This window comes from Tachypleus tridentatus, chromosome 2 (assembly GCF_004210375.1).
Source record: "Tachypleus tridentatus isolate NWPU-2018 chromosome 2, ASM421037v1, whole genome shotgun sequence".
Taxonomy (NCBI): Eukaryota; Metazoa; Arthropoda; class Merostomata; order Xiphosura; family Limulidae; genus Tachypleus; species Tachypleus tridentatus.
In genome coordinates, this window is record NC_134826.1 from 26,041,074 (window position 1) to 26,063,902 (window position 22,829).

Sequence of the window (22,829 nt, forward strand, 5' to 3'; positions counted from 1 at the left end):
AAGAATTAAACAGCAGTTATAAGTTGAGAGTTAAGACAGTGTAACTATAACTAAACTAGGGTGAAATCATCATTACTGGCTGAAGGAATTGGTGAGGCGTAAGTGCAATAGGTGGTAGAGCTCAGCTATTAATCTCACAGGAAAGGATTGTAGGAAAAAGCTATTAGCGTTAGGGCGTGATACACTGTTCACTGAACATTTAACTTTGACTGGAGCTTAAACAGATAGATAGAATCAGTAAAAACTATTATTGGCTTTGTACGTTTGAAGATCAAGAAACTTGTGTAAAGAACTGCCCAACACGACACTTAGTTCAATATTTCTCAAACGTTTTTATACTGAACCCCTTTTTTATTCTGTGTAATACAATTTACCTCCGCTTACCACAAAAAATGTTCGGTCTATTTATTCCGTGGTATAACTTTTGGCACTGGCCAAAATCTTAAAGCCAATGAACATAAAGAAAACAAATATGCATTCTGCGTAGTTAGACTCAACCACTTATTTGAGTAGAGCTTCGAAAGATGAAAATAAGAAAAGGGAAAATAAAAAACAAACTTTTTTGGCATTTAATAAGGAAAATGCGAACACTATGAAATTAGCCTAAATACTAGCTGGTCAATAGTTTAAGACCATACCAAAAAGAAGTCTTAAACAGGGTAGGAAATGCCCAACAAGAGGTCTCAGTAGTGAGTTGCACGGCCGTCATTGCGAATAACTTCAAACATTCGCCTTGGCATGGTCGATATAAGCGTTTGCAGAAGACTGGCTGGAATGTTTTTCCAAGTGGTGAAGATGGCTTTACGAAGATCATGCACTGTTTGGAATTGACGTTCATTTCTATTGACTTCCATTGCCATCCACTTCCAAACATTTTCAATGGGATTCAGTTCGGGCGAATATGCTGAATGGTCCAAAAGAATCACGTTATTCACCATGAACAAGTCCTTTGTCCTGCGGGCATTGTAGATTACATCGTTGTCCTGCTGAAAGATCCAGTCATTTCCACACAAGCGAGGGCCTTCAGTCAATAAGGATGCTCTCTCTAACATGCCAATGTAGCCAGGTGCTGTTTGACGCCCCTGTATAACCTGAAGCTCCATTGTTCCATGGAAGGAGAAAGCACCCCAGATCATGATGGAACCTCCTCCACTGTGTTGTGTAAAAAATGTCTCCGGTGGGATATCCTTATCGTGCCAGTAATGTTTGAAACTATCTGGACCACTCAGGTAAAAATTGTTTCTCATCAGAGAACAAAACCTTCGTCTACTTTTCTACGTTCCATGTTTGGTGGTTCTCAGCAAAGTTTAATCAAGTTGTTTCGTGGCGTTTGAAGACGTATACGGTTTTTAAAGCCGTCTTATTGTTCTTGAAATGTATTCTTTGTCCGTAAGGGCCTTAATCTGGTTTCGACGATCGACTGCTTGCCGGGTTATTTTCATCTTTCGAAGCTCTACTCAAATAAGTGTTTGAGTCTAACAACGCAAAATGCACATTTTTTCTTTGTGTTTATTGGCCCTAAGATTTTGGCCGGCAGTGTATATTATTTACACACATATATTATAACCGCAATGAGAAACTTATAAAGAGGATAAGGAAACCATTTTCTGACGATTCCCACGCCCTTAAAATTAAGCTGCACCCACAGTTGGGGAACCAATGAATCAGTTGATAAGAGTGGTATGGAAGTAAGAGACCCAACAGTTAACTTACCAGTTATTAATGAGCCCTTTATTGTCGTTGGTGGTTATAATATCGGGCTACTGTCAATAACAAATAAAGCGACTGTGATTGACTCTGCTACAAGACGTGTAGAAGGAATGACACTGGGTCCTAATGAAGCAAAGATAAAATCACAAGAGGTGATACTGGTTGGTTTCTGGCGAAAATTCTTATCATAGTTAGATATAAATTTTAATTTGAAAATAATGCAAGAATTATGGAAGTGACAGGAATAAAAATGAAATACACTAGTCCTTATGGACTTAAAACAACTGGGATACGTAAGAGAGCTAATGGGATAATCAAGGCTGTGTTAAGTGTAATAATACAAGATAATCCCATTGACTGCGAGATAATATTACCTTTTGTGTTTACACTGTAAAGTATAGTAACTTGTGAAGTAGATGTAAAAAACGGAAGAATAGCGATACGCAAATATCATGTAAAAATGGTTAGACCTTAGTGCACTAAGTGTACATCTGAAACTTGTGTGGTGACCTGTATCGAGGCTGATAGTAAGGAGACTGAACATAAATTTATCTTTGATTCTTTTGAGTAGACAGGGGACGGTTGGGAATTAACTTCCATGAAACAAGAGGTAGTGGGTGGTATTGTGCGAAATTATGTCCTAAAATAGTTGGCATGAGTAATAGACAAGTTGGGTAAAATAGGCTTAACAGCTAAAACCAGCTAAATGCTAGCTTGAAGTGGTTTGTCTAGCGTATCTATGTAGGTCACATTGTGGGTAAGTGGTTTATTGTCCCTGCAGAGGCAAAATTAAAAGGTATTAGATATTGAGAAAAATCTACGATAAGAAAGGAGTTAGATCTTTTCCTAGGATGATAGGGCAATATTGGAAGTTGATTCTTAGATCTGTGGATATAATAACATTAACCTGTACATGAGGATGAAAGCGTGAGGTGAGGCTAGTTACAGGGATTTGAAGAAATGAAAAACGATACTGTGTAAAATAATTTTACATAGTTATAAGGGGACGTTAGCTACCAACGTGCAAGCTCGGCATGGCCAGATAGGTTAAGGCGTTCGACTCGTAATCCGAGGGTCACGGGTTCGAATTCCGGCCGCGCCAAACATGCTAGTCCTTTTAGCCATTTTTTATAATGTGACGGTCAATCCCACTATTCGTTGGTAAAAGAGTAGCCCAAGAGTTGGCGATGGGTGATGATGACTAGCTGCCTTCCCTCTAGTCTTACACTGCTAAATTAGGGACGACTAGCGCAGATAGCCCTCGTGTAGCTTTGCGTGAAATTCAAAAACAAACAAGCGTTTAGTACAATCATAGTGGTAGAACTCAGTCAAGTAGATAATGGTGGTATGAAAGTTGCAAACGGGCGGGTAAGCCTTAGTCCTCACTGAGATCAGCAAACATGAGGGGACTTCTAAAAAAGGCCCTCTATCTTATTTAGGTGGAGAATAATATATTTGTAAAAACGGCTCGTTTGGGTTGAGAATTTTTTTTCCAGCACATGAAACAAAACAAAAACTCTACATACTAAGAAACCAAATAAACACAGCCATAAAACTATGCTCACCAGATAAAATTAACGATGAATTAGACAAAATAAAACAATACTTCATCAACATTTATAAGTTTCCTTCACAAACTGTAGTAAACATTATACGCACATACCTAGACAGAAAGGAAAATCAACCAACAAAAGTAAATATATCTCACAAATCAAAAAATCACGAAACCATATACTTTTATATGCAAAAACGGCTCGTTTGGGTTGAGAAAATATTTTACATAGAAGAGCGAACAACGTTTCGACCTTCTTCGGTCATCGTCAGGTTCACAAAGAAAGAGGTAACTGACCGGAAGCTGACCACATGTTTGAAAGGGTTGTGTAACTGTGTGTCGAAATGTAGAGGGCGGTATTAGATGTTTGAATATATAATTTTATTTATTTTATTATTTTAATACAGGTATAAAGGCGTTCCTTTATATTGGTTTATTTTGGGTTTAAGTTGTTGTATAAGTAAGGCTTCTTTAATTTTGCGTTTGTTTATGTTTGTTTCTTTATTTAGTATTTGAGTGTTTTCTATGGTTATGTTGTGTTTATTTGACTTGCAGTGTTCCAATACGTGTGAAGGTGATTTTTTATGTTCTTTGAATCTGGTTTCCATTTTTCTACTTGTTTCTCCAATATAGAAGTCGTGGCAGTTATCACATTGTATTTTATAAATAATGTTGGTGTGGTGTTTGTCAGTGTAGTTTTACATAGTATAGACCTCAGTTTTGTGCCTGGTTTTGAATAAATTTGGTATTAACTGGAATGTCATATTTTGTTACTAGTTTTTGCCAAATGTTGGTTATTTGTTTGCTGATATCAGGAATATATGATATACAGCAGTATATGGTTTCGTGATTTTTTGATTCGTGAGATATATTTACTTTAGTTGGTTGATTTTGCTTTCTGTCTGGGTGTTTGCGTATAATGTTTTCTACGGTTTGTGGAGGAAACTTATTGATGTTGATGAAGTATTGTTTTATTTTGTCTAATTCATCGTTAAATTTATCTGGTGAGCATAGATTTATGGCTGTGTTTATTTGGTTTCTTAGTATGTTGAGTTTTTGTTTTGTTTCATGTGCTGAGTCCCAAGGAATGTATAGTCCAGTATGGGTGATTTTTCGGTGGATTTCTGTTTTGAATTGTGTGTCGGTTCTTGTAATTTTGAGGTTAAGAAATGATATTTGATTGCTTTCTTCCTGTTCACATGTGAAGTTAATGTTGGGATGTATAGAGTTAATGTGATTGAAAAAATTAAGTATGTGTTCTGTAGATTTGAATCCCGCAACCATGTCATCTACATATCTGTACCAGTATAGTGGTGGATGTAATGCTGTGTTAATTGTTTGTGTTTCAACTTGTGTCATAAAAATATTGGCGAGAACTGGTGATACTGGGTTGGCCATGCTTAGGCCATTTGTTTGTATATAGTTTTGATTGTTGAACATGAAGTTTGTCTTTATCGTGGTGAATTCTATCAGGGTTGCTAACTGGTTACTGGGAATGTCTATAGTTGGGTTAGGGTCTCGGATACAGAGTTCTAAGGCTATTTTGCAGGCTTCAGTGGTTGGAACTTCTGTGAAGAGGGATATGAGGTTTGGGGATGCCGTATATTCATCATAAACCAGATTGTCCATTACGACCAATAATGTCCACATATGAATCGTTTAATTACAATCTTGGTAAATACATAGCATGGGCATTCTCCAAATATGTAACATCAGCCAGCTCATTCATCAAAGACTCTTTTAATTTCAAGTCTAATCTAAACCAACTTAATCATAAAGCCTTAATGGCCAGTTTCGATGTTATATCCCTCTTCACAGAAGTTCCAACCACTGAAGCCTGCAAAATAGCCTTAGAACTCTGTATCCGAGACCCTAACCCAACTATAGACATTCCCAGTAACCAGTTAGCAACCCTGATAGAATTCACCACGATAAAGACAAACTTCATGTTCAACAATCAAAACTATATACAAACAAATGGCCTAAGCATGGCCAACCCAGTATCACCAGTTCTCGCCAATATTTTTATGACACAAGTTGAAACACAAACAATTAACACAGCATTACATCCACCACTATACTGGTACAGATATGTAGATGACATGGTTGCGGGATTCAAATCTACAGAACACATACTTAATTTTTTCAATCACATTAACTCTATACATCCCAACATTAACTTCACATGTGAACAGGAAGAAAGCAATCAAATATCATTTCTTAACCTCAAAATTACAAGAACCGATACACAATTTAAAACAGAAATCCACCGAAAAATCACCCATACTGGACTATACATTCCTTGAGACTCAGTGCATGAAGCAAAACAAAAACTCAACATACTAAGAAACCAAATAAACACAGCCATAAAACTATGCTCACCAGATAAAATTAACGATGAATTAGACAAAATAAAACAATACTTCATCAACATTTATAAGTTTCCTTCACAAACTGTAGTAAACATTATACGCACATACCTAGACAGAAAGCAAAATTAACCAACAAAAGTAAATATATCTCACGAATAAAAAATCACGAAACCATATACTGCTGCAAACCATATATTCTCGACATCAACAGAAACATAACCAACTTTTGACAAAAACCAGTAACAAAATATGACATTCCAGTTAATATCAAATTTATTCAAAAACCAGGCACAAAACTGAGGTCTATACTATGTAAAAACTACACTGACAAACACCACACCAACATTATTTATAAAATACAATGTGATAACTGTCACGACTTCTATATTGAAGAAACAAGAAGAAAAATGGAAACCAGATTCAAAGAACATAAAAAAGTGACCTTCACACGTTTACGAACACTGCAAGTCAAATAAACACAACATAACCGTAGAAAACACTCAAATACTAAATAAAGAAACAAACATAAACAAACGCAAAATTAAAGAAGCCTTACTTATACAACAGCTCAATCCCAAAATAAAGGAACACCTTTGTACTTATATTCAAAATAATTTAATAAATAATATAAAATTATATATTCAAACATCTAACACCACCCTCTACATTCCGACCCCTTTCAAATATGTGGTCAGCTTCCGGTCAGTTATCTCTTTCTTTCTTTGTGAATCTGACGATGACCGAAGAAGGTCGAAACATTGTTCGCACCTCTACAAAAAAAAAATCTCAAACGAAACGAGCCGTTTTTACAATATATATTTCTCTACAAGTGGGTTTTCTCGACATCACTGATTAAGTGGAGAATAACCCTTTAATCTGGTATCATAAATATTAAAAACTGTAAAACGTTTGCAGTGAAGTCTGAGTTTCATTTTATAATACGTTATAGGTCATAGTCATAGTGCGATCACCGAAATGCAGACGCCCTCTTTAAATGATTAAGATCAGACAGTGACCTGTCTGTGGTTAAAGCCAATAAACGTTGTATGTAGAAGCAGAAGGTAAGGTCCAGTCAGTTAGGGTAAAAAAGAATGTCGTGTAAGGACGTTTGGTTGTGCAAATGAATGGAAAAGTAAGCATTCGTGAAATAACTGGTTCGAATCTTGAACAGGAAATGTGAATTGGACGAACGAGACAGAGAGTATTTTCCGAATAATTAGAGATGAATATATATATATATTACATATCAATATATATACATAAAGCACAAAAAAATTGTGTGTCTGTCTGTTTGTTCTTTACCTAACTATTCCAAGATCGTTGGGCCAAACTAAACCAAAGGTTGGGGGACGATAGTTTGAACAAGATGCATGTTACTGATGGACTAACAACTCTCTACACCCAAGTTATTGTAATTATTCAGCATTTATTATTTCTAATGTAAGTTAATGTTAACTATATTCATTGATGGCCGCATGTCCTTCCAGAAAAAAATATCAAATTTTCTATAGCACAACATACGCGAAGTCTCGTGAGCACGCAAACGTCTTATATATGTCTTATATACCAAATTAGCGAATTGAAGCACTCAAGTCAGTATAAAATTATTATAGTGAGTGAAAACATTTCTTGTTCAGCTACTTTGGTCTTACGGTAACACATAGAATTATGAAAAATAGTAGGCAAATTGGAGTGCCAGCAGATGTTTAAGCAATCTACAACGAGAATAAATATCAAACTACACATGTAATTACCTTTATTTTTCAATACTTTACGAAACATGCTTTTGGTTTACTTTGTAACTTTTGCAAAATTCTGTGTCTGTGTGTTTTTTTTTTGGTTGGGGCATAGATACGTTTTAATCACTGATGGCTTACGTAGTTTATATCATAAAATAAAGACGTTAGCTGCACACGTGCACAATGTAATTATTATTCTCCATGTAAAGGAGGCAAGAATATTGTGAATGCATTTAAAAGGTTTACCAGTAATAGTTTTTATAATTAGAAACGTAAATTCAAGTACGTGAATTATAAAAATTTTATTGGTTTGTTTACTAGAGAAAAACTTAATTGAGTTTTCTGTTGTGTCCACCGCAAGCAGTTGAATCGTGGATTTTAGCGTACACTACCCCACTGGTGAATTTTATTATAGTTAGAAACTGTTTGTTCATTATTCATTTTTCCAAATCAACATCATCGTAGAAAAACAACTAGTTTAATATCATCAACAAACGTTACAAATTATTAATTATCGTTCTATTAATACGATTAATGTAACTGGGAAAAATCAAAGGCTGAAGTACTGACCTCTCAGGTACAATGGCAGCAAATAAAGTCCAGTTTGATAAGGATCTATAAATAATAACTTACTGTTTTTTCTCACGTAGCTACCATGTTCAATTAACTGGTGTTTTACATGTATGAATGTTGGTATTTATATAACTAAATATGTTATATGACATCTTAAAGAAATATTTATTTAAAAATATAAAAACATTAAATCGCCATGTGTTCTATAATCCAAATAAATATAATAAATTTAAAAAGGTAGAAGATTACAAAGACAATATTTCCCTTCAGTAAATCCATATTGGTTCTTTCTTATATTGTAGAATATATCATTAAATGATATTATAATGCTTTTCTTGTTATATCATGTAATGTTTTATAAACCTTTCAACAATCTCCAGATGTTTTTTCTATTAGTTATTGGTCAACCGAATATGAACGGGAGAGAGAAACTCACACATATAATCTCAAAGTTGTAATATGCTTTATAGATTTTAGAGCTCTAAATATTTTTATTCATCATTAATGGAGTTACATCAATATATTTCATTTTGTTGTAATTATTTTTTCAAGTAATTAACAGCGCTTGGAACAATGCTAATGTTCTCTCTTGGAAAACATATGAGAAAAAAAACCATTTAAAAACTGCCATTTCATAATTCTCAACAAAAATTATGCCATCGGTATCCTTGAAGAAAAGGCCTAATCCCTATTTTAATATTCTGTTTACCTCTAAATACTAGAACCCAAATCCTTCCACTGTTTCGTCAGACAATTGTTTCTCTTAAGTTGGCTTGGAATTCCTAATTTATATTTAACTAAATCCCATTATTTTCTACGGATCTTTAAGTTTCCTACCCTATCTGCCAATTTAAACTTCTTAAATCTATGCTGTTTTTCTTACAGTAGTTTCCTTTATGTCCCTATTTAATAAATTACATTTGATCTTCCAAGTTATTTTCTCCTCCATTTCAGGAGTGTGTCTTACGTGAATTCACCGTAATTTCATTTAATACATGCTCCAAATATAATAATAACGCACATAATAACGCCCCCACGACTGAAAGGGCGAGCATGTTTGGTGTGACGGTGATTCGAACCCGCGACCCTCAGATTACGAGTCGAACACCTTAGCCCACCTGGCCATGCCGGTCCCTTTCTGAAAGATATATACATCAGTGAGGAAACTTAACCAATTTCTTGAGCCTCACAGAAGTTAAGCATGTTGTCCATTTTGTTACTCAAGTTTAATAGTCTAAGTTTAGACCTTGTACTAAGTACGTTAGTCATCATACACTATGTTGTCCATGGTGTTCATCAGGTTTAATAGTCTAAGAGTTGATAATGCAGCAGAACAACAAATTATTCGCGTTTATCAAAAATTTCACGTAATTTTCTCCAGGACATACAGAAACAGAAGTTAATGTAAGTGTGCTAATGAGAAAAACTGTCCAAATATTCCGTACTGCCAAGGTGTCATGGGTGAAGTGTATCATCTAGAGACTAGCCCATGATTCTCCACACTATTTTGGGCTGTTTACTGGATATTAATCTCAAATGATATACATCATATAGACAAACTATGACTAAAGGTGTCTTACAAAACGTGTCTTTCCATATTCTTCAGAATTTCGAGTAGTACTCGGTTTTCTCATGTTGACAATGGTCACTCAACATCCACATCATTAGGAAACTCGTTATCTGAAACATTGAAAATAAAGGTGGCAGAGGTTAGCCCTGGTGCTCAGAAGTACAAGACAAGTCAGGAAATAACTCAGTCTCTGGAGAAATGGATTAACGAGATTCCTACTACACTGCTGGCCAAAATATTAAGGCAAATGAATATCAAGAAAAAATATGCATTTTGCGTTGTTAGACTCAACCATTTATTTGAGTAAAGCTTCGAAAGCTAAAAATAAAAAAAGGGAAAATGAAAATAAAAACTTTTTTAGCATTTAATAAGAAAAATGTGAACACTGTGAAATAACCTGGTCAAAAGCTTAAGACCATACTGAAACGAAACGTTAATCGGTAAACACGTACTGAAATTTAGTCATTTGTGTTCAAGCATAAGCATTGTCAACATCTCCCACTGACATCTCCTGTGTTACGTTGGGTAACAACATGGCAAAGGCTAAAACGTTGACAGAGTTTGAACGTGGCAGAAGTGTTGAGCTGCAAAAGCAAGGTCTCTCTCAACATGCCATCGCTGGTGAGATTGGGTGTAGTAAAACTGCTGTTGCAAATTTCTTAAAAGACCCTGAGGAATACGGAATGAGAATTTCAAGTTGTTGGCCCAAGAAAATTTCGCCGGCATTGAGCAGGAAGATTTCTACGGGTTGTCCAGCAAGACACCAGCTGATTGTCGAACCAGATTAGGGCATTACGGACGCAGAATGCAGCTCAATAACAATAAGACGGCATCTACAAGAGAAAGGCTTTGAAAACCGTAAACGTCTTTAAAAACCACGCTTCCTTCCTCACCACGAAACAGCTCGGTTAAACTTTGCTGATGAGAAAATATTTAACCTCGATGGCCCAGATGGCTTCCAAAGTTACTGGCACGATAAGGATATCCCACCGGAGACATTTTTTACACGACACAGTGGAGAAAGTTTCATCATGATCTGGGGTGCTTTCTCCTTCCATGGAACAATGGAGCTTCAGGTTATACAGGGGCGTCAAACATCAGCTGGCTACATTGGCATGTTAGAGAGAGCATCTTTATTGACTAAAGGCCCTAGTTTGTGTGAAAATGATTGGATCTTTCAGCAGAACAACGCTGCAATCCACAATGCCCGCAGGACAAAGGACTTTTTCATGGTGAATAACGTGATTCTTTTGGATCATCCAGAGTGTTCGCCCGAATTGAACCCCATTGAAAATGTTTGGGGATGGATGGCAAGGGAAGTCTATAGAAATGGACGTCAATTCCAAACAGTGCATGATCTTCGTGAAGCCATCTTCACCACTTGGAATAACATTCCAATCAGCCTTCTGCAAACGCTTATAACGACCATGCCAAAGCGAATGTTTGAAGTTATTCGCAATGACGGCCGTGCAACACACTACTGAGACCTCCTGTTGGAGGTTTCCTACCCTGTTTAAGACTTCTTTTTGGTATGGTAAAAACCTTTTGACCAGCTAGTATTTAGACAAATTTCAGTGTTCACGTTTTCCCTATTAAATTCTAAAAAGGTTTTTTTTATTTTCCTTTTTTTTTTTCATCTTTCGAAGTTCTACTCAAATAAGTGGTTGAGTCTAACAACGCAAAATCAATATTTTTTCTTTATATTCATTTGCCTTAAGGTTTTGACCAGCAGTGTATTTCTATCTATTATCTCGCAAAACCACAGCCAAAGGAACGGGCTTGGACAAATTAGCATGTTTTAGATAGTTTGGTGCCTACACCTTTGAGGCAAGGGAAGAGGTAACTTGATGCCCAGAGCCTTAAGATAAGGGAGGAGGTAGTTCAGTGCTTAGAGTCTTGAGACAAGGAAAAAGGTCAGACTTAGTGGTCATTCGAAATTTCTCTAGAGAAGACAATGTTGGGGGGTGTACTTGATTTTTATTGGCAAAGAATATCTTCTCGTTATTACCTCTTGATTGAGAACCAAAGTTAAACCTTGAAATTGCCCTACTTTTCTTTATGTGCTGTTGTCTGAAAACATAACTTGGAACGTATGTTTTCTGTTGTGCTTTATAACAACGACATATTATTTTCTTGATCTGTTGCCTTTGATGAAGTACTTATCGTTTTAACAATAAATGTGTTTTATTACACTGTAACCAATTATGTCTTCAGAACACACTGAGAGAAATCTTCGTTGCCTGTTCTCAAGTAATGAGTTCCAGAACTATTCAAATACAGCCACCAGAGTTTGTGTACATTTGGTAAAGAGTATTTGCTCATTGTATCCATCAGTTCTCATTACCACTGATGAACTTCTAGCCAGAATCTAGATATTAAGGAGAGCAGGTTTCCCTTGCTCCCTTTCTTCTTGATGAAAATATAAGATATTGTAAAAAAAAAACTGAGAAACCTCTTTAATGTTACTGTGTAGTGATTCTTATTTTACATGTTACTACTACTTGAAATTATTGTATGACGTCATTATAATATAAAAATTAAATTACCCTGTTTATTATAGTTCCTAAAACTTATAATAGATAAAGTTATTGTTAGCAACAAGACTGTAACAGTTGCCCAAGGCATAAGTTGTGCACACCTGTTATTGGTCCTGTTACATTATACGCAGTGTTTAAAGTTATGTTTAAAATATGTCAGTGTAAGAGAATCTGGGAGAGTAGGGTAGCCTGGTGTTCGACCTAATGTTTGTTTTTAAAGTTTGCGCAAAGCTACACGAGGGCTATCTGCACTAGCCCTTTCTAATTTAGCAGTGTAAGACTAGATGGAAGGCAGCTAGTCATTACCACTCACCGCAAACTCTTGGGCTACTCTTTGACCAACGAATAGTGAAATTGACCGCCACGCTATAACATCTTACGCCTGAAAGGGCAAGCATTTTTGGTGTTACGGGTATTCGAACCCGTGACCTTCAGATTACGATTCGAGTGCCTTTACCACCTGGCTGTGTTAGACCGACCTAAAGTTAAACGTTCTCCGAGTATAGTTACAGAGACACTAAACCCAAATGAATTTTAATGTGAAACCACATTAAATGGTGATCATATGGTGTTTGCAGCAGTATTACAGATTTTGTTGTTTTTTTACCACTATATAATACCGTCATTTTTTATTTATCTATAACCAAATCATACTTTCATTAATGATCCATTCCTCTAAAAATGACTTCAACATACATATGCCACTGTTAAAAAAAATGTCTTAAACAGACAAATCATTAGCAATGACTTCACAATAAAACTGCATCTGGCCTGTTTCTATCTAAAAATATTTCAAGAAATTGAACGTTTTCTACACATTGCTAAGATATCCTGAAGGCATATATTTTACACAACAACTAAAATATAATTTTACCATCCACAAAGAAACTACATATTTCACAAATAATAATGATTTTGCTATCTAAAAGATGAAGGAAGTTTCACATTAAAGTATTTATTGTTCTTTAAAACATGAATATTCGCAACTTTTTAATAACATGGAAAAAATTCGTTTTAAGATGTATACCCTTAAATGAGATGATCTCTTTGTATTTTGCGACTTAAGACGTATTTTTGCTTGTTTAGAGTCAAGTATAAAATTATACTATAGCCAACCCGCATTGTTCTCACCATGAGTATCGAAACCCAGTTTTTAGCGTTATAAGTGAGCAGACATACCGCTAAGCCACTGGGGTGGTTAAAAGTGCTTCTTGATAATAATGAACGTACAAAAACTGACCTTGATAATAATGAACGTACAAAAACTGACCTTGATAATAATGAACGTATATAAACTGACCTTGATAATAATGAACGTATATAAACTGACCTTGATAATAATGAACGTATATAAACTAACCTTGATAATAATGAATGTATAAAACCTGACCTTGATAATAATGAATGTATAAAACTGACCTTGATAGTAAAGAACGTATAAAAACTGACCTTGATAATAATGAACGTATAAAACTGACCTTGATAATAATGAACGTATAAAACTGACCTTGATAATAATGAACGTATAAAAACTGACCTTGATAATAATGAACGTATATAAACTGACCTTGATAATAATGAATGTATAAAAATTGACCTTGATAATAATGAACGTATAAAAATTGACTTTGATAGTAAAGAACGTATAAAACTGACCTTGATAATAATGAACGTATAAAACTGACCTTGATAATAATGAACGTATAAAAACTGACCTTGATAATAATGAACGTATAAAACTGACCTTGATAATAATGAATGTATAAAACCTGACCTTGATAATAATGAATGTATAAAACTGACCTTGATAATAATGAACGTATAAAAACTGACCTTGATAATAATGAACGTATAAAAACTGACCTTGATAATAATGAACGTATAAAAACTGACCTTGATAATAATGAACGTATAGAAACTGACTTTTTCTTGCTTTCACAACTTTTTTTTATGTACATGGTTAATTATATTTTCCCATTTCTTTCGGTTTTATTGTAATTCCACAAATTTATTTTAGCGTCTCAGTTGTTTTCATTTTAACGACAGTTTCAATGAAATCAGTGAATATTTTAAACCAGAAACATTTCAACATTTCAAGAAGAAGCATTAAAAATAGAACCAGAAATAATAGGTATTGTTTATTATTTTCTCAGTTACGACTAAAAAGAAAGATTTGACTGCTATACTAAAATATCTTGTACTAAGTGTGAGTTAGGTAGAACCAAGTTCTGTGTGGATCTATATATGTGCGATAATTTATCTTGTATATTTGTATGTTTTGTGCTAGTTTGTTTATTCATTTTAAGAAACGAAATATTAAATTTCGAAATAAAACGTAAGTTAACATATAAGATATCTAGGTTGATGTTCAAACATAAATTAGTGGTAATTTAGATTTTTAATCTTGTTATGAATATATTTCATGATAACTTTTAATTTTTTTTGTAGTACAAGTCAGGAAACCTCTGCGATTTTTCACTCATTATTCCCTAGTCTGATACAAAGAAACAGAAAAGATTATACAATGGATATTTCTAGTACTAAATGTTGTGCTTATGATACCTTTAAATATCAATTAACAATAATAGTATACACTTATTTAGCAATTGTTGATAGTTTTACATGTTAATTGTATGTTACTGTACTGGTTTTACATGGTTGGAGTTTATCAGGGTCACGTAACAATGAAATAAACAATTCTTGCTGAAACAGACTTATTAAAATCAATATGTTTGTTGATTATAAATGTTGTCATTTCGATGTTAGATGTAGTGCACGCTTTGTTGCATCTTCACAATGAGCTGATTGTTAAATATTTGTGTTAAAAAAGCAAATGGTACTGTCTGATTCTCTTTAAATTATCGAAGTCATGAATAAACAAGAAACGTATTAGGTGTACCCTAACGAAGCATCAATTTTTTGTGTTCTAAACTTGATTTTTCTCCTTAAACCGTACCTCTAATAAATGAACCTTACAAACTTAATTAATTTCAATTATACATATTTATATAATAATGCTAGATTAGCGGAAGATGTAAGTAAATCGCACCAGTTATTTGAGACCCACCGATACTGATAAAAACATGCTACGAAAAATTAATATATATCGAAATAAAATCGACTTTAAACAATAAAAGAGTCTTTGCTTGAATAACAACTCAAACTGCACCATATCATTAAACGAATAAACAGAAACACTGCTCAACAAAAAAACATCAATTATAAGAGTAATGTTTTATTTAGAATGTTTATCTCAGGTATGGGTATTAACATTTTTACTAATAAATCAGAGAACAACGTTTCAACCTTCTTAAGTCATCTTCAGGTTAAGATATATTTTTACACCTTTACAAATTTCTCGTCATCACAAATTATTTTTCGCCCCTTGATACAACGCTAAGTCTACGCATTTTCAACGCCCAAATCAGGTGTTCAGTTTTCCTCGGTGGACTCAGCGGATAGCCCGATGTGGCTTTGCTATAAACAAATACACACACAAATTATTTAGAATGTTTCACTTTCTACCTGTAAATTTCTATTTCACTGACATATTATTATTGCTTCACAACGAAAGAGTGAAGTAAACCATCTGAGAGTACATTTCAGACAACGAAATACTTTAATACCGTTCTTTATTATGTAAAATCTTTCTCGTTAGCAAATAGAGCGGTAAACACGAAAATTGTTTTAGGTAATGGAAAGACCCGAAAAATTAATTATAGCTTCATATAGCAAGTGACGAAAATGTTACGTTAACACGTAAAGTAAGTGCTTGAATTATATATGTCTTTCGTTTTGAAAAAAACAAAACGAGACAGACGTAATGACGGGCAAAGGAACAAAGTGAACAAGTCCTCGAAATTACGTGAAAGACTTGACATGATTAAAAGAGTCAAAGAATTAAAAAAATAAGTCCATAACAATTATTTTAGTCCTATCATAAAGCTTCCTGTAGCATCCAACAGAAAACCTAATAAACAAGCAATTCCCTAGTCCAATCTTGCCCTTAAAACGTAACTTCTCTGTGTAACTTTGACACTTTATTTAAGATTGGTTGAGCAAAATTAATCTTCCATGGTGTCACAAGGCTTATATTCTGTTTTAAAACTTGAATAAATTTTCATGAATAATTTCTTTGTAAAAGTCTCCAGTGATATTTTATTAAACAAGTAAGTTGAAATGGGTTTAATTTATGGTTTGAGGTCTTTATACTAAATAAATGAGAACTCTTTGATCACTTTAAAAATTTCGTTCGTTTCATTATTTAACAAAAGGTATTACTTTAACAAGTCTATAAATGGAACTTGTAGTTTATGATCAAAGAGATAAACAGTGTGTTTATAAGGTCATACATTCTCTCTCTCTTTCATAACATTACATATATGTCACCCTTCCTTCCGGGCCTGGCATGGTCAGATGGTTAAGGCACATAATTCGTAATCTGAGGACTACGGGCTCAAATTCCCGTCGCACCAAACATGCTTGCCCTTTCAGCTGTGGGGGTGTTATAATGTGACGGTATATTCCACTATTCGTTGGCAAAAGGGTAGCCAAGAGTTGGTGGTGGGTGATTATGACTAGGTGCCTTTCCTCTAGTCTTAGGAAAATTAGGGACGGCTAGCGCAGATAACTCTCATTTGGCTTTTCGCGAAATTCAAAACAAACCAATCCTTTCACCAATGGCTCAGTGGCATCTGCGTGTTTGCACCACTAAAAATTAACTTTACGTTTAATAACCAAAAATGCATATATGTTAAATTGAACATGGATGGTAAGTCACTGTAGGTCTAATTCAAAACACATAGACTCTTTAAACATTAAATATCTTTATACACATACATGTACTTTAAGGATTAAGAGAGAGTTCATAACTGTTTGTATTACTTAATGTAATAACAGTAAAAATAACTTCCAAAGGTCACTCATTCAGCATAACATAAGCTTACAAGTATTTGTAGTTCATGGTTTGGGAATATCTCTTTGAATTCCAATCCAGTGTTTTTACAGAGATTACTCACGAAAGTAAGTGACTATCTTCTGCCCTTTCTTGTGGGTTTCACAAAAACCCTTGACCATCCTTCTCACATCTTCTTGAGCAGCAGCCACAGATAAAAATAAATATGGTCTTCTTCAGCGGAGTTGAATGAATTTTCTTCTCTCTGGATGTTTCTCCAATTTTCAAGTTGACGTCAGTCACTGTTTTTAAAAGTCTGCTAACTTTTTATTCAGTGTCTTTTCTTTCACACTGGGCAAAGTTCATGTTTCCTATCCTAACACTCTACTGTTGCCTAAAAATTTTATCTTGTGTCTTCAAGGTTAGTTGGATTTACAAGCTATCTTCACCCTATTACATAGTAATCATTCCTATCCTGTCCTGTTCTTAAGATCTGTTTTAGTGCACGTTATCCAAGCTTCTAGATATTTCAAGTTTGTCCTTGTATCAAGGGTATTTCTAGCATCTTAAATATAGTGCACCATCATGTTTTTGTACTAGAAAGATGTTTTCTATTTACCAGAAGCTATAATTTATGCACAAATACCTGTGGATTGAGTATTTATTTCTTTATGATATTTTGTAGATTAGAATACGTATTCGCGGAAAATATGCTGCATTTAGTTTGTGTGATGAGACTTTTTCTTTAGATTTAAAGAACGGGCAGTTGCACGTAGTGGTTCCTAATTATCAGTATATAGACTAGTAGGTAAATAGCTAAATAACAAGTACAACTATCGTTTCTTAAAATACTCTTATTTGACCGAAAACTCTTATAGCACGGCTACAAAGTTTGGGCCCCGGCATGGCCAGGTGATCAAGGCATGGGACTCGTAATCTGAGGTTCACGTGTTCGAGTTCCAGTCACATGAAACATGCTTACCCTTTTCGTCATGAAAATGTTATAACGTGAAAGTCAATCCCACTATTCGTTGGTAAAAGAGTAGCCCAAACGTTGGCGGTGGGTGATAATGACTACCTGCCTTTCCTCTAGTCTTACACTGCTGAATGAGGGACGAGTTAGCGTAGATAGCTCTCTTGTAGCTTTGCGCGAATTTCAAAACAAACCAAACAATGTTCGGAGCGCCATGTTTTACTGTAACAGGACTCGAATCATGGACCCTAGGATGCCAGTCATTAACCCATGGTAGCCCACTTATATGTGTAATTTTTTGAAATGAATTGGTGTCTGTATTTTTAATACTACTAAATAAGGTGTTAGAGGTAAGCTAATATGTTTCAAAGTAAATGTTGCCTGCGTGATCTTTTAACGGGTAACCTTTTAACTTGTCATATATTTAGCTTTAATATAATATAAAGTAGAATATTCTGTCTCTTTTGGAAATAGATGGTGATTTCTTGACGAGGTTTAACGGGAACCTCTGCCCTGTAGAACAGAGGTATATATGCGAACTCACAACGCTAGAAACCAGGTTTTGATACTTTTGGTGGGTAGACAGAGTACAGGGAGTCCTTTATGTAGCTCTGCGCTTAACCTCAAACAAACAGCTTTATGGAAGCATTAAAATTCATGACACTTACGAACTCGGCGAGAGTTTGGTAACGTAAAGAAGAATACATAAGATATATGCATTTAAATTATAGTTGTGGATATGCGGGAAATGAAGTTGGTGGATTCGTATATTCCTTATAAGCGTAACGTTAGCATGAGAAAATTTGTTATCGACTTCTTGCAGTTTAACAAATTAGTCTAAATTCAAGTAAAGTATACCTTTTAAGTCGTCCACACGTTTTCTTCTTCAGAAAGCTCTCACATATTCTAGTTTCTTTGATGTCGTACAGGAATAAATGGAAATATATAGAACACACTTATGAACAGGGAGGTAAGAATAGTCTACACACATCTTAAATGAAATGTGAAGGAAACTTTATGGAAATACATGAAATACGGTTCTAACAGTTTGATTCCGATCATAGATTAAGGATAAATTTTAACGCATACATTAATGATTTCTCTAGACAATCATAAGTGTTTGCATAACTCACAAAGCGACCGACAAAATTCAGTCGACTTGAAATGCTAAAATTCATTCTTTGAACTTGTAAATTAGTGGCGCTTCTTTTCTGTAAATACGAAAAATAAAAGGCAACATATTTTGTGTAAAACTACAATATTTAAACTGAGTCAAACTACACGTATCTGTCTTGAACTTTAATCAATAAAATAAAGGACATTGTAGCAATATATGTATTAATTCTAGGAGCAGTTTGGTAGAAGTCCAAACCCAGTATGTCATTAGATATTCATAAGAATTATCTCGCGATCCCGAAAGTGCTCGGATCGAGAATAATAACTGGATCTTGAAACTGGAATATTAAGCAAATATGTTATATAATATTTAAATATACACAGCCAAACTATCAGTCAGATTAACCCGTACATACGAATAATAAAGCACTAAAATACCAGAATAGTTTAAGAGCTAAGAGACAGTTCATGACTCTTTGAACTTCTGTAACGAAGAATTAAAAAAATATTGGTTTTCAGTGTTTTCTGATATATACATATGAATGTTAGTGTGTGTGTATGTAAATTCAGCGATTTAAAAATTTAGTATCCACAGCCTCACTGCTACAATATAAGGTAATAATAAAAAGAAATCAACAGATTGTTAATATAATACGCTGTCTGAATTCCTGAATATCATTAACCAATCAAATTATGTATTTTCTCGCTGTTCAAGTAGTCATGTAGTTTATCCTATTGTTGTTTCATAAATATTTAGTTAAAAAGAAGTAAAATTAACCTATCCAATAAAACTATGTAAAAACGTTAACCTATTAATGTTACTCAAAATGAAATGAAAATAAACTATGAAATTTACTCCATAATTTACAACTAATGTCATCTACAATTTTCCTTTTAACATTTCCATAGATCAATACAAATGTTAAGCTGAATTGGATTTTAATATTAATGTCTACATATAATTTTGTGTTTCCTGTTGTAATGGTACAACTTTAATTATTTATATGTAGTTTTTATTTATTTTTGTTAAATTAAAATATCGTATTAATACGTATTGTGCTTTTAAAACTACGATACTTCAAATGCCAAACTTTTAATTTGTGTTTGAAGTAATAACTTGAAAAATAAACAAGAAAACGGAATTATAGGGTATAATATATATATATATATGTAATAAAATGTGTTTATATAGGTTGATATGAAGTGTAATTTACATTCTAAAACACAATTTACGTTTACCTGATACCTTTCGTAAAAACCAATAAAAAATTAGAATACTTGTTTAACAATTCCAAAACGTTTTTTCAATTTTAGAAATAGGTAACTTTATATTATTATTCCTTCAAAGTATTTGCCATCTTACCATCCTATAGTAACATGACATTTATAATTTCATTTAATAATTTTGTAACGTGGCTCACCACGTGCCTTATTCAAATAATAAAGAACAGTATATACTAAACAGATGGGGTACCGCGTGCGAGAACTGAGAAGTGTAAACTCGGAAATGGGTTATTACTTTTAAAACAATGAAAATCGATATTTACTGCTTGTACTATTTTTTTTTCTTTATAGAAACGTCAGGGAGCGTCTGGAGTGATGATATTTTCCAGAAATCTTTACGTTGGAGGATAAAAACAAAACGATGGACATCATCGTTTCTGTCCACTGATTATTGGTCATTTGTACAATCGAAAACACCTTCTTTCGACAAAACTGTAGCTAGTAATGTCACTACCCAGTTTGGTCAGACAGTATACTTGCATTGCGTTGTCAACAGTTTGGGTGATAAGACAGTAAGTAATAAATTACGAATTCCTTTCTATAGGTCAACCAAATAAGTAAGAGATTTAATAAATGTTACCTACAACAAAAACAAACACTCAAACAAAACAGAATTTATTAACAATATGGAGTTCCTAATGGTCGTAACAACTTATTGTTTAAATATATTTAACTTTAAAATGGAACTCGTTGAAAATGTGAAGTTACTAATGATTTTCATAACTTATTGTTTAAATCTATTGAATTTTAAAGACAGGACTCTTAAACAGTGTGGAGTTATTAATTATAATAATAGCTTGTTGTTTAAATCGAATGAACTTTACTCATATTATTTACGTTATGAAACGTAACGTAATGTTTCGTAGAAAAAGCCCCCAAGTATATAGTGCAACCACTGACGAACCAGGATGGTGGATTACTTTGTCTGGTGGAAGTTAATTTATCTGAGCAAATAACAGAGAAGGCATGCTCAACATATTTTAGAACAGTGCAACAAACAGGATATGTACCATTAGTTACGTACCGTCATTGGTGTAGGAGAAGATCACTCTAAAATAAAATCTAGACTGTTCTTTCACCAACCGTCACGTCTAAGCATTCTGATGACCTCGGAAACTCAATCTGAGGGTGCATCTACAACTCGCGACTGTTCCTGCAATTTACACACCAGTAAAAGCTGGGATGAGGAGGAAATCCTGCGGTGATATGTGGCCGATGGTCATGCCAGGCATGAGGAGCTGGGGGTCATTAGATGGTCGTCTGCGCGTAAGTAGTTTGAATGTGATGGTCATGGATTGACAACAGAGTAGTAATAATACAAAGTCCCTATTAAGGGACGCCTTAGTTAAAAAAAGGGATAAACACAGTCTACACAACCCAACCTGGTTGGGCTACTACACCCAATGGACCTGATATTTAATGGCAGAGTAAACCACATGAAAATGAAACTCGCACTTGTAACTTGAAATGTCAAAACGCTCTTAGATCGAGAAGCAAATTGCAAAGTTGAACAACGCACTGCTATCGTTGATAGATACACAGTACAAAGAAACAGAAGAATTGCAGGTAAAGGGCTTCTGTTGATCTGACGCTACTAAAATGATAGTTGCAGTAATCAACTGTACAGTCAAACAGGTTCTCCAGCTTGTCTCTCCCATTACTATGGAACCATTTCTAAACCATTGTAGGTGATACAGCCACTGCAGAAATCGGCTTCTATAATAAGGATCATGCTAATTGGTTCTACGAAAATGATGATAACATATAATAATTAGTTGAGAAAAGGCAAACTAAACAAGAATTACTGGATGTAAAGTTCAATCAAAGAGCCACTAAGTGACAGAAAGCAGTTAAAACAAACCTATAAAAACATCTGCACAAATTTTAGAATCGATGATAGTTACAAAAGGCAGAGGAGATACACTCATTAGTTCACAAACAAGGTTTTTTCTGACACTTTGAAGGTCAGATATGGACCAAAGCCAAGGATCAACTGTTCCATTCAAAAGTCTTCATGGTTTACAATTGTTTTCAAACAAGATTGATATCTCACAGAACACTTTGATATTTGGTGAATAAAGCCTCACGAAGTCCCGGATGAAATCGATGCAAATATAAAAGAACTTGCGAAGGCAATCAAAATGATTAACTCTGGAAGAAACAAATGGTTTGAACAGTCTACCTTCTGAATGTGAAGGATTAGTATTAAAACAAGAATTGTTTTTATCATCTTGAATGCTGTTGGCAAGCTGTAGACCTGCTTCAGGAACTTGAGAATGCCCTGATTGCAGCAATCTACAAACGTAAAGGGGATCGACTTGAATGTGGAAATTACTGAAGTATTTCATTCTAACAATCGCAAGAAAACTTTCTGGTCAAGATATTATTCTGACATATACTACCAGAACAGAGGTGCGTCTGATGGGATCTGTTTCTTACGACAAATTCAGGAAAAATGTATCTAACAATGTTATATGCCATGTATGTCGTTTTCACCAAAGCTTTCAAA

General features: G+C 34.3%; 1 protein-coding gene across 1 annotated transcript in view; it reads left to right on the forward strand.

Moving 5' to 3' along the window:
* Positions 1–22,829, forward strand: part of LOC143235341 (zwei Ig domain protein zig-8-like) — a 162,516-nt gene that overhangs the window by 69,004 nt on the left and 70,683 nt on the right. The window contains exon 2 of the mRNA XM_076473418.1: positions 20,612–20,832. Within this exon, the coding sequence (XP_076329533.1) occupies positions 20,612–20,832 (221 nt within the window). The remainder of the gene's footprint in view (positions 1–20,611; positions 20,833–22,829) is intronic.